The 12,727-nt window shown below is 42.0% G+C and overlaps 1 protein-coding gene across 1 annotated transcript in view; it reads right to left on the reverse strand.

The window, feature by feature from the left end:
* adamts6 (ADAM metallopeptidase with thrombospondin type 1 motif, 6) overlaps positions 1-12,269 on the reverse strand; it is a 57,956-nt gene extending 45,687 nt beyond the window's left edge. The window contains exons 1-8 of the mRNA XM_079363824.1: positions 12,048-12,269; positions 10,093-10,510; positions 9,125-9,513; positions 6,886-7,060; positions 6,034-6,257; positions 5,777-5,860; positions 4,385-4,530; positions 1,718-1,761 (exon numbers count right to left, since the gene is read on the reverse strand). Of these exons, the coding sequence (XP_079219950.1) occupies positions 1,718-1,761; positions 4,385-4,530; positions 5,777-5,860; positions 6,034-6,257; positions 6,886-7,060; positions 9,125-9,513; positions 10,093-10,192 (1,162 nt within the window). The 5' untranslated portion in view covers positions 10,193-10,510; positions 12,048-12,269. The remainder of the gene's footprint in view (positions 1-1,717; positions 1,762-4,384; positions 4,531-5,776; positions 5,861-6,033; positions 6,258-6,885; positions 7,061-9,124; positions 9,514-10,092; positions 10,511-12,047) is intronic.
* Positions 12,270-12,727: the final 458 nt, after the last annotated feature.

A 12,727-nucleotide genomic window follows, 5' to 3' on the forward strand; every position in this document is an offset into this window, starting at 1 on the left:
ATGTGAAAGCAATGACTGAAAGAATTGATTGACTCATTCATCCACCATTGTCATCTTGATTTTAAAGAGAAAGGCGCATTAGGATTAATAGTTTGTGTTGCTAATTCTCCAGCTGTGTACCATTAAAGTGTTGCAGAAGAAAAAATGCAACTTTAATCCATGAAAATAGACGGTGGTCAACTTATAAACAAGCAATGATGTGATGGAAATTGTTTCTTTAGGATGAGGCTAAGATCACAACAACGTAAAATGCAGACAATGAGCTGTGAGTGATGACTCCTTAATTTCGGAAGACCGACCCTTTACACTGATCACAAGACATGAATTCTCTAATTTCCACTTGAGTCAATAGAGTTTAGGGGCTCTGGGTTAAAAGTTGAACATACCTTAAGATTTTAAAACACCTGCATCAGCACGTTTAGGCTAAGTAACCTGTGTTAATCATCGTCTTTTGGATGGTCAGTGCAGCTTCACATTTTCTTGCAGGAACTCCGTGCTAAGTGGCAGCACGGCTTTTGTATCCTCTTCACTAAGAGGCTAAACAAGAATAGACTCGCAAATCAGGAGGCCACCAAAGCCATGACTGCAGGGAAAGAGGGAGCCTGAAGGTGAAGAAAGAAGGAGAGGGAGGGAAAGGAAGGAGGGTGGCTACTCTACGATTAGTTTAAGAATGTGTGTGTCTGTGTGTGTGTGTGTCAGAGAGAGTAAAGTGTGTGTGCATGATGTTTTCTTAACACCGGGCAGGACTGTGTATTATCTCCAGCCCCGTGATTACTAGGCGACCCTAAAGGCCAGCGATCTGACCCGGGAGCGTGATCCCCAAAGAGGAGAGGGAGGAGAGGAGCAGAGGAGGGGGGAGGAGGAAAAGAGGGTTGAGACAATGAGGAAGCCAAGCAGATGCCAGGGCAATTAAAGCGACCGGGGAATGTGACGAATGCGGTCAATCTGTCAAACCACCCCCTGAAGTCACAATATTACCTCCAAGATATACTGTGGTGCCTGCGGGGCCTTGACACAGATAAGATGGGGAGAGGAGGGCTGGGTTGGTAGGAGGCTTTGAGTGAGTCTGCAGGAGGAGGGACAGGGTCTCTACCACTGTTTGCTGTCCTTTTTCCACCCCCAATACAGCCACAACAGGCCTATCAGTGAATCTCTCTCCTGCATACTCTAACACTCCCTTTAATTGTCCTTTTCCCTTCCATTTACCTTTCAAATCCCCCTCTTTCTTCCCCATCTTCTCCTTTTGTCACCCCACCTCCTCGGCTTCTCACCAACTCATACCTTTTCCCCTTTCTCTGACAAATCCCTGAGGGAGTGTAAACACCTCAGAAAAGCTGAAGTCAGAGCCAAGGTAGAGCGACACAGGGCAGGTTTATAAACTGTACGTGACCACTGCTGTCCTGTCCCAAGTTCACGGCTCGTGGCCTCCACTGACTAGAGGGGGAGTCACTGAGGAACTAAAGTAATAGCACAAGTGAAAACATCCTTCTCATTATGTCTCACGGGAGCCGTCTGGTGTTTCTCTAAAGGACACTTGTGAAGGTTGCTAAATAAGGTTTGTCTGAGGACACGCTGAAGGCCAAACCTGAACTTTAAAATCACTCCAGAGGAGTAAAGAGAGAAGAATAAAATCTTAAAATAATTATAGTATAATCAACAGCTAAGAGGACCATCTTAGCCTGTAGCCTAGCCTACATCTCACTGTTCTTTTACTCACCTAAGGTACCGCAGGGTTTGTTCTTGTAGGTGCAGATGTCGTACCTAAAGGGGAGAAACACGAGTCAAATTAACGTGTTTTTGCATTATTCAAATGGCTCTAGTTGCATGAAAGAATATTTCACTTTACGGCAACCTATTTGTTAACCAATTAGCTAATATTACCTCCTGAAGTCAACGGTCAACCATCAGACCACAAGCAAACAATACCATTTGATTTTTGATGTTACAGATCTATCTAAAATTAACTTTCATACTTGTATTGTGCTACATTATTAAGAAGATGTTTCAGCTTGGGATAGCTGGATGCTAACATTCAAATGTTGCAGTAACATTGTAGACTACAAAAAAACCCCCAAAAAAACCACATAAGCCTAAACTCATAACCCACATTCTTTTCATTTCAACACTTATTCATTGACAAGCAACTTTAAAGGCAATGTAAGAATCCAGTTTGATAACCAGCCTTTCCTTTTCAAGGGTAAAATAACGTTTCATACTTTTTAGCATTAGTAGTCAACCAATCACTGTCCAAAGTAACTGTTAGCTTGCTTTTCTGTTGACTGGCTAGCATTTACCTTAGCAAGACAATTACAACTTTATGTCATCAAATGATGGCGTCGGTGTTTGTTTGCTGACATTTGTTGCTGTGTAAGATGAGGATTTCAGCAACAAGGCAGTTCATTAGCATTACAGCTTTAAGCTAGTTTAAGGTAATATTAGAGAGCCAACAGTTTTGTTTTTTGGATGGCTACTTATTATATTAAATGTTAGTTACCATTATTTACATTTTAGTCACATTATATTATTACCATTTGTAAGTTTTCACCTTTCCTTTTGTATAATGTTTCACAACTGGCTAGCAGGTAGCTAAAGCTGGCTTCCTGCAGTCATAAGCTTGTTTGCTTACTGTAGCTAATGGTTATTAAATGTGTTTTATGAATATGGTCCAATGTCCTTCTGAATTTTTACTTAACAATTTCCAGTTAGCCTACTTAATAAATCAGGAGGTTGTCTTTTTTTTTTTATTCATCCTGTCCATAGTTGCAACTTGAGCAGTATGGCATCATCCTATTAGAAAACACTTGGCCTCCCGCCTTTACCATTAAGCCATGAAGGTTTCAGAAGTGTAAAACACCTATTACTTTGCTCAATGTATAGAAAAAGCATGTTGCAAAATGTGAACCCAAGCCAGCACACGGTGCTCAGACATGAACTTGAGTGCAGCAAAAGGTTAAACTCATGCTGCCTCCCTACCGGTAACCCCCGTAACTCACATACTGTAGGCTACAGGTAATCCAATAGAACAAAGGGCCAGGGCACTCTTAGTCCCAGTGCTTTAAGAAACACATCATACATTTCAAATAAATGATCCAATCGTTCCTGGAGCTTTTAATCTATTAAAACCAAGGGCACCGCAAATTAAATTTCACTCTCCTTCCCTCACCCTTGTCTTTCTCATCCCCCCTTTCACTTCCTCTCTCTCTTTCTCCCTTCTCACCAGAAGAGAGCTCCAGACCAGCGAGTTACAATTTTGACCTTGTTTTGGATAGTCTGTTTGGATTTATTTTCCTAATTTCCTTCAGTGTCTTTTTTTGGAACGTGACAGGCCACATTAAAAACAAGACAGCGCAAAATATATTGCTCGTCGAGGCAGAGACGGACAAAGAAGCAGCAGTGCTGCGAAGGTCTCTTGAACGATGACGGGAATAGAGACTCTTTTCAATTAAATGTTCCGACTGACTCCTACTAATTGACACAGGGATAAACTGCATGAATAAATTTAGCTTCCTTTGAGAAATAGTCTCAATTTCAATATAATATTTATATTGTCAACAAGTATTTGTGCTTCAGTGTTGAGGTGAATGGCAAAATTGGAATTAGCTAAATATGAACAACAAATAGTAACCCTTTCTCAGGGTGCACTCTAATTTCTGGAAAAACAGCATTTTTTACATATACAAATTCCTGTGAAGTGTTGGTTGTTAAATGTATAATCTGCCTCAAACACCAAAAATTACATGTACAGAGATAAACTTAATCACCAATTCAAATAAGACTAAGCAGCCCTTGGTATTGGTGGTTGTTGCAGCTGTAACTAACAATAAAAGCAGGATCAAAAGGAGCTGGAAAATATCAATCGACAGACAACAAGCGTGAGCACACAGATGATAAAAAAGTGTTTCTATGCAGAGCCAGAAAGTTAAGAAAGTTTGGCTTCAGCCTATCTCAATCACTAAACATCATCCACTTTCAAGAGAAAACCAGTAGTAGAATATATACTTAAGCTGCTGTTTGTGTGGCCAAAACATTTCTGGCAACAATAAAGCCTATTCTCGGTAATGACAGAGTTTTGCTGTTTTATGGTAACACCCCTGACATAAATTGCAGAGTGACAGGTACAGTACGTCCGACACAGCATGTTTTTCTTGTCAGAACTGAGGTCTTTTTTCCCATCAGCTTTAAGAGTAACAGGTAGTGCCTGTGCAAAGAACTGGAAATTTAAAGGCTTTAATACCTGAGCCACTGGCCAACTCTAAGAGCAAACAAGCACAACGACACAGCCTGATGCTGAACTTTGTCTGCACAGCTTTTTAACTCTGACAGCACTGAAAAAATAACCTGCAACCCTCGTGCTTCTATACCTGTAGATGTTAGTCACACTTACCGGGTGATTAGGACAGCGTTGTCATGGTGAGCCATCCCATTTTCAGGAATGCTGTTTCCATCGCTGTGATGAGACAGGATGGACTTCTGCCATTTGCAGAAACTGTCCAGAGACTTGTCAGCATGGTGGTTAATCTCCAGGTTAGGCTGCAAAAAACACACAACACACGTGCAGCACAGTGAATCTTGAACCAATAATACAAAACAAAACCATATGGTGCTGCACAATACGATTTTATTTATGTACATTACAGTAATGTACTTGAAACACATTTCTAAACTTAAATTATCCAAACTAATTTTACAGTGCACCTGGCCAAGTGGTTAGACATTTAGTGTATTTAGTAATGTAAGTCCAATTCTGGATCAATAACACCCAGGTTCCTCTGTTCAATGTTTTACTCTTCTATTTTAATGCTATTCTTGACTTTCTTCTACTGTCTTAAGATGCAGAATAACCGTGACATTGAACTGAATGTCAGGCACTGACAATGCTAACTAGTGAGCTGCCAAACTGAGAAGATTATCTTGATGAATTATTTGGAGGAGGCCTTTCTGAGATTAAAAGACAAGTTGCTGGAAAAGGGAAACGTTTGTTTTTGATTTAAGAGAGGAGGCTGTCGTAGTAAAGGTAAACCCATTTATGTGCAGGAGGAGTAAAACAAGCTTTTGCATTTTTCTTCTGAAAAGCATGAGACGTGGTAGAGGTTGGAGTGTTTGTTACAGAGTCTGTAAAATGCATCTACTTTAATGGATGAAAGCACTTTCAAGCCTGTGATGCAGTGCTGATTTCAGCTTGCCCGATGATTAACTACAGAACAACACTGAACAACTCAACAGCCCGTCAGTGACTCACTTTCGCCATTAAAATGTAGTTTTTTGTAACTTTATTTTATATTCAGTGTATCCAAAACAAGAGATGATAAATGGCCTTCCTATTGGATCAAAGTGTGGCTCCACCTAGCACGAAAACTTGTTTTTTGGATCTGCTGCTAAGTGAAGACCCGCTATGAGCCCTTTGGAGAGAAAAAAACAGATGCTAGCTAGGTACTCTGTTTCTCCCATCACGCATACATACACATGTACCGTGCATGTAAAAATCCTCAATTGAGGCTCCCCGAGGGGAGATGCCTCAGCATATCTTTCATCTGAAGTGGTGGCCATATGGTGAATAGTCTCCTTCAAGTAAGGTAATCACATAAAATACTGCAGTGCACTCACGCCAAGCATATCGGTTATACACTGACAGCAGGTGAGGGTGCGGAAACTATAAAAAGGCTCAGGCTAGTCAGAGCTACAATGGTACTGCATGGATAGGACAAGTTAAGTGGACATAGATGAAAAATAGAGAAATAAAGTTTTGGGGTAGAAACAGAAGGGTCTTTTTTTTTACCTGATCTTCAGTGAGAACAATCAAGCGGGTCACAATAATGTTCACAACATTTCCTAGACTGGAATCACGGTAAAGTTTGGCAACCTGACCTCCAGAAAAGAAGAAAAGACACAAAGTCAGACAAATTGTGTCCACATATTACAACATCTTTTCTCAGACAACGAAGCCACAAGCCACATGACAAAAACCAGCAACCATGTCTGTTAAATGTTGGAGTAGATGACTAATAAATGACCAAAAAGTAGGATCAAACTTACAATATTCATTACAGACAAGATGTAGTGCTCAATGTCTTTCCGTCCGTGGTAACCGACCATCATTTTATCAGCGACCACAAGCGTCTCCACGAAGCGTTCACTGCTAACCGAGCGCCTCTGTCTGTGGGTGCTGTTTGACTGCTCGATGATGTTTTTGTGTGCAGGGGACGAGTGGGCAGGAGAGGGGGTGCTGGACTGGCAAGGTGCACTGCTTTTTATGAGGTCTGTGAACAAAAGGGAGGCACAGGCAGGTTAGAGTGAATTATTAAACAGTCTGAATGTTGATCTGTTTGAAATAGAGCCAGTTTGTGTAGTAGATGCACATGCATAAAGAATCTGGCCCTTTGAACCCTGCAGCTTAAAGCCGATGCTTTATGACCCAGATGCTCTGGGAAAAAGCTATAAGATGGTACATGTTAGGGCTTGCTAGCTTCCTGGCGATGACAGCCTTTGCCGTTTCTTATAAGTCCTTGGCCCAAATACCTAAATATCCACCTGGTTCTTTTTCTTTTCAATTCGTCATATCTGTGCAGACGTTTGGTGCAGCCGTTTGAATTCTAAATTCTGAACATGATTGTTGGTTCTATAAATAGGATTTGTGCTTCTATAAAAGTCTGAGCCAAAAGCACTTTATGCACTGAAAGGCCTTTTATGAAACATAAAGAGGACTTTTTCTTACAGGTTGAAAGGTGTCCAGGCCAGGAGCAACTTTAGCGCACAAGAGGTCCGGTCATGCCTACCAGAACCTGGGCCTAGAACCAAACCAGCACTTCCTCTAACCTGCTATGTATAGTTATTCCTTTACGTCAGTCCCACCCACACAGAGTCCAACCCAGATGGAGGTTCACCAACCTGAAATGCCACAGCTGAACTCCTGGCTTTGCTCTTGCGGAGAGGGAATGGAAGACATTTTATAAATAACATGTTGCTGTGCTTCTTCCAGGTTCCATTCACTGGAGGTGGTGGAGGAGATGTTCTTTAATGGCTCTATCAAATACTGCTCGTCCTCTGTTGTTATCACACCATGCTTGTTTTTTTTTTGTTTTTTTTGGGGGGGGAGACAATCAATTAAAGAAAGAAACAAGTTAGAAACACAAACAAGCACTGCAATAAAATGAATCCTAAAAAACTCAAATCAGGAGATTTTTGTTTCCCTGATTAATCGTTCAATTTCTTTCCATTAGGAGCAATACTCCTTTTATAATCAGAGCAGTTTGCTTGTGCTGGTGTGCTTAAGTTACAGGGGATGCATTGCAAGGTAAATGGAAAAACACAATTAGACACAAATTAACACAAAGCTAGAACTCATTGACGCAAAAATCTTTAGTGTATTTCAGCGTAAAAAAGTAAGGCTTGTCCTTGATTCCAGAAAACTCTTCTTCGTAAATATGGAGAAACTAGAAGACTGAAGGAAAGTCGCTGTTGTGAACGTGATGCTAACTGAAGTGTATGTGCTGAAAAAAAAGACTATTTAAACAGAAAGCTTTTTTTTTTTTAAACTTGGGGAAATACAGTAAATCCTCTCATCGTGTCATCATGCTGTCTGCAGTTAAATTTAAGAACCCCAAATGATCAAGTTCATCAAGTCCTTCATTAAAAACACAGCGTTCTCTGCTCTTCAGCGCCCCCTACAGAGCATAAATTCAGTCAAACTGAGTGTGTCTAAAGCACTGGCTTGGCTCTGTGAAAACGTACAATGGAAGCGAATAACAATATTCAATATTTGAACAGTGTGTGATGTCAAGGTCTCAAACCGTCCAGACAGCTGATTACATTAAAGCACAGACACTGTTTTTGCCCATTTTTGGTGCTGAAAGAAAAAAAGGGCAAACACTAATTCAATTTATGATACTCCGTGTAGGTCTTGCCAACACATTTGGCTAAATGTTTTCTCCACATGATTACATTTGCCAATAAGAAGCAGGGCTTGTTTTTCCCTTCTTTAGAGTTATTCTGAACAGAGGAGGGATATTAAAACTTCTTCCAGTGTCTTAATAAGCAAAGAGAAGCCGGACAGTCACACGGCCTGTGCACAAGAAACTTGAGGTCTAAATGATTGGACAGGATAATTAGATGCCTTGTTAGTGCTGTTCAGTTTGTTTTGAAACAAAGCACATGGGGCTCTGTACACAATTTAGACAGACTTTCTTTTTTTTTTTTTTTTTTTTTAAAGATCACAAAAGGATCAGCGCAAGGAAATTTGATCCCAGCTAACAAGGCGTTGAAAACATGCGGATAAAAAGGTGATATTTAAAGCGCAAATGGAAAGTAAAAGCTTATCTTGAACAAATCACTGGGATGATGCGGTTTCTCTCCTTGAGCATCACCTCACTCAAGCTGCCTGCAGACGCAGCGTGCCAAGTGGAACGAGGCCAAGACTCTGTTAAGCACACTACAATTGGTTTAATCCTTTGGCGCTGCAACTGAAAGGTTGGCTGACATGAGAGCACCACCAGCTCGGCATATATTAGTTATCTGACATTAGTGTTGGGGTTTGTTTGAGGTGAGCTGTGTGAATTCTTTGTGGCTCAAAGGGCAGTTAGAGAGCGTGAACTCGCCGGTTGCAATCATAATAGAGCCTGACCAATACATCAGTTGGCCAATTACAGCGAGCTGATATGAGCATGTCTTAGGGGATATGTCTCCGCTCTTCTGACGTGCCCTACTGTGAGATTAAATATAACATAGAAATCAACTCTTGGAATGAACTAAACATGGTGTCATCGTGTAGCCGTTATGCAGGTTCTTTACAAAACTATCAACACTGCAGCTCAAGAAGCAGAGCATCCCAGCCGCGCTATAAGTTGCCCGTTACACTTAGTGGATAATGCATAATGTGTGATGAACTTAGTTAAAAAAAATTTAAAAAAGCATTATTAGGAACTTTGCATTTTTACAAGAGTGCAAAATCTCTGCATCAATCTTGTATCGACGTTCCTAAATGCACAAAATCCGCTGCTACATATCATCATTGTTCTCATAACTCAAAACCTGCCATTCATTTCTACTGTTGCTTCGACACCACAATGAAACATTTGTGCATGATTCTTAAAACATGTCTGTATTATTCTAGTCCCCCCCTCGTACTCACCAGGCCTTTGCAGTTGCTTAGCGCCACTCTGGTTGTGCTGTGCTGATTTTGCAAGAATCCCACATAGTGACAGTTTTCTACCTCATTATGACGCCACTCCAGCCCTTCTTTGCCCCAGTACTCCACCGTGAAATGCTTCGACACCAAGTGGGGGTTGAGTGTCAGGTTTAAGTGAAAGTGCTTTCCGTAGGCTGACAGTCTGTAGAAGAGGCGAGACTCCGGGGGGTCCGGCTCTAACGCCGGTGGCTGTCCCATCATGGGGTCCACCGCGCCCCGTCTCCGTCGGCCTGGCCGGTGCTGCTTCACAGTGTAGCTCAGGAACTCGCCGTTCTCGTCCACCCGCACCGGGACAGCCAGCTGGTAGTGCTGTAGGTAGGACAGGAACTCCTCTTTTACAGGAGAGAGAAAAAGGAGAAGATGAGGTAATGCTACAATAACTAGCAACAGTTATATTTGCTTTATTAGAAGTAAAAAGTCATATTTTACATTAGCTCCTGTCTAGTGTGGTCCTGCACAAGGTTTCTGCCTTTTGAGACACCCGTTTAGCTCAGTGGTTATATCGCATTTTTGGTCATCTTTCAAAAGGTTTCTGCCTGTCTCTTCTTAGGACTCTTTGTCCAGTGCTTTCCTAAAAGCACAGTCAAGACTGGTTCTTCTTGTAAAGTGTTTTGAGATAGCTTTTCTTGGGAAAGAAGTTACCTTACTGCACTTTACATGAAGAGTAGGTTTAAGCTTTACTCTTTTTAAATTCACACATAAAGACATGTGAAACATTAATCCACCTGAAACAAACACTTCACAAATACAGCAAATTAGCTTCCTTCGACAGGCAGAAAACTCGAGCAGAACCAGACGCATTAGTGAGGAGCCATCTGCCTGGCCAACACTGACTGATTGATTGGTTGGTTGGTTGAGTAGGTTCATATGTTGGTGAAAAAAAAGAGGATCTTTCCATCCTCCTGTCATACCCTGAGAGTTGTGTGAAAGTCTGTTGACGCTTTGAAATTCAGAAGCGGCCATCACCACCAGGCTCAGTGTCCAAGTCAGCGTCTTCCACAAAATTTCCATTATTCACGGGAAGCTGTGACATGGGGTGAGGGGTAGAGGGTGCTACAAACGGGCTAGAATCACACGACGGGTCCGACGCCACACCATAACAAGTCCACGGTTCGTCTCCTTCACTTGAAAGTTCTGGCGTTGCTCGAAGGCTCATCAAGGTCTCAGAGCTCTCCTGAGGGCGAGTGCTTCCACATCTCACTGGCCTCTGGATTCATGTCAGCAGCTCGCAGAAAACAACGTAATCCATCAGACACGGTCACTCTCAGGTGTAACTCCAAACAGGAAGCTCTATATTGGAAGCTTGCCTTGACCGATCCATCTGCATTCCTGTGAGAGAGAGAGATCAATCAGAGGATAGACGCCTCTTTTAACTCCTGGTACTAAACATAATGTGTCATTTATTGCAAAGATGAAGGTCAATGATCTATTCCTAAACAAGAGAATGCACCTTGCAACATTGCATTGTTTGGATTATTGATGATCATTTTGTGCCATTAGGCCTTAATATTAAGTAGCTGGTGTTTCCAGCAACACAATAAACGAACGCTGATTACATTAGCTCACATTTCTCCTGATTTCTGACTGTAAGATTTTCCCAACCAACAAGTCAAAATACAAAGATGCTCAATATTCAGCTATGTGACCTGTCAACTAGTGTATCTTATTTAACATTAGTGAAGACATTGTTTACTGGGAACAAAAGAATGACAATGACCTCAAAAGTGGAGATTTTACGAGGAATCATTTTGTTTTGAATCTCATTAAAGTTTTAAAGATATAAATGTGAACTTCTCACATTTCTTGTTTTATTTGACCAACTGTGCAAAACCCCAACATGCAGAAAATCATCACATCAGGATTTCAGGGGCGCTTTCTCCATTCAAAAAATATATATATATATTGTCCAATCAGTGCAGCTTCAATGGATTAATCAAGAGCTGAAGACATTATCTATACCAAATGATTAATAATCCTACACACAGTTCAATATCTTTAAAGTTATTCACTTTTGTGCAAGGTTGGGTTTTTTTTTTTGGCTTCCATTGAACACATGAACAACTCGAACCCGCTGCATCACAGATTTCAGTCACATCTGTACATGCCAAAGAACTGATTTGTTCATTTGAGATTCAACCATTTGAGTGACACCTGAGTATCTTCAAAGTAAGAGTAACCAACACGAGGCTGCACGGCGCAACTGATGCGTTATAACCCGATGTTCATGGATGCATTAAACATGATATCATTCGTGTGGTTTTTACTCACTGACCGTATATTACAAACGTCAGTGGATTCAGGTGATAGACGGGTAATGTGACCAGACTCCAAACACGCGTGACAAGTTTTTAGAAGTCAGTTTTGGTCTATTTTTTTCTTGTGTATGGTCCTTTAGTTTTTACTCCAGCTCTCCAGCAGGCAGACAGACAGCGCGCTACTTACTTGGCCACTCTGACCCAGACAGTTGGCAGCCGGCCCGCGTGCATTATTACACCGGTACCTTTAAACACAAGCCTCACAGGACGACCTACAAATCGAAATAAAGCACTCTGACACAACTGCAATGCGTTTTTGTGCTGTTTTAGCTCAACGCGTCAAGCTGTCAATGAGTTCAAGTTACTTTGCATGCTGTTACGCTGCAATCCCGTGCGTAAATGTTTCCAAAAGAAAGTAGCAAACTTTCCACGCAAATGCCCCCCCAAACACTCCGCGTACACTCGCTGTGCCAAAACTGAGCAACAAAACTGGCGAACTGCTGTTTTGTGATAGAGTCTGGGGAGGATTCAGACGCTCACAAGCACGAAATTGCGCCAATAAAAACTACCTGGGAGAGATTGTCCTACATTCAGAGTAAGCAGATAGTTACCACGCTCATCTTCATTGTCAGATCCGGCCCAACTGTGCAGGGAGAGCTCAGGACAAAAGGCTTCTGCAGCTCTGAAGTTCCGCACACAAACCTCTGCTGCTCCTCTCCTCTTTTCATCTCCTTCTGGACTCTGCCATCCTCCTAAAAAACTGCAATGTGAGTCTCCTCTTCCAGACCAGACACCGGAGCAGGAGCTCAGACCCAGACACTGTCACACACACACACACACACACACACACACACTCAGGAAAAAAAAAATAAAAAGACAGTTATTTAGCTTCTCAAAGTGCTGGATCTGTTCCAGCAGAAGGGTCTATTTTCAGCCTATCTGTCGTCTTTATAATCTAGACTTTGTGTTGTGGCTCAGAGGGGCTTAAAAAGTTAGTTGAGGTTGCAGGAGGTGTTCTGCCCCCTCAGGAAGCCGCCACAGCTCTGCTTTTTTAAGAAAAGTGCATGCAAACAGCAGCTAAAGTTGGCCTGAAGCTGCTGCTCCTCCTCACTACACTGCACAGAGAGAGAGAGAGGGAGAGAGGGAGGGAGAGAGAGAGAGAGAGAGAGAGAGAGAGAGAGAGAGAGACCGGGTCTGTCCCCGTCCGGACAGTTTCAAATTGGCAGCTTTTTCACAGAGGGTGACGTCAGTGCAGATGTGCCTCTTCATCAGCTGTGCGCATGTCTATCTG

This window comes from Symphodus melops (assembly GCF_947650265.1).
Source record: "Symphodus melops genome assembly, chromosome: 16".
In the NCBI taxonomy this organism is placed as follows: domain Eukaryota; kingdom Metazoa; phylum Chordata; class Actinopteri; order Labriformes; family Labridae; genus Symphodus; species Symphodus melops.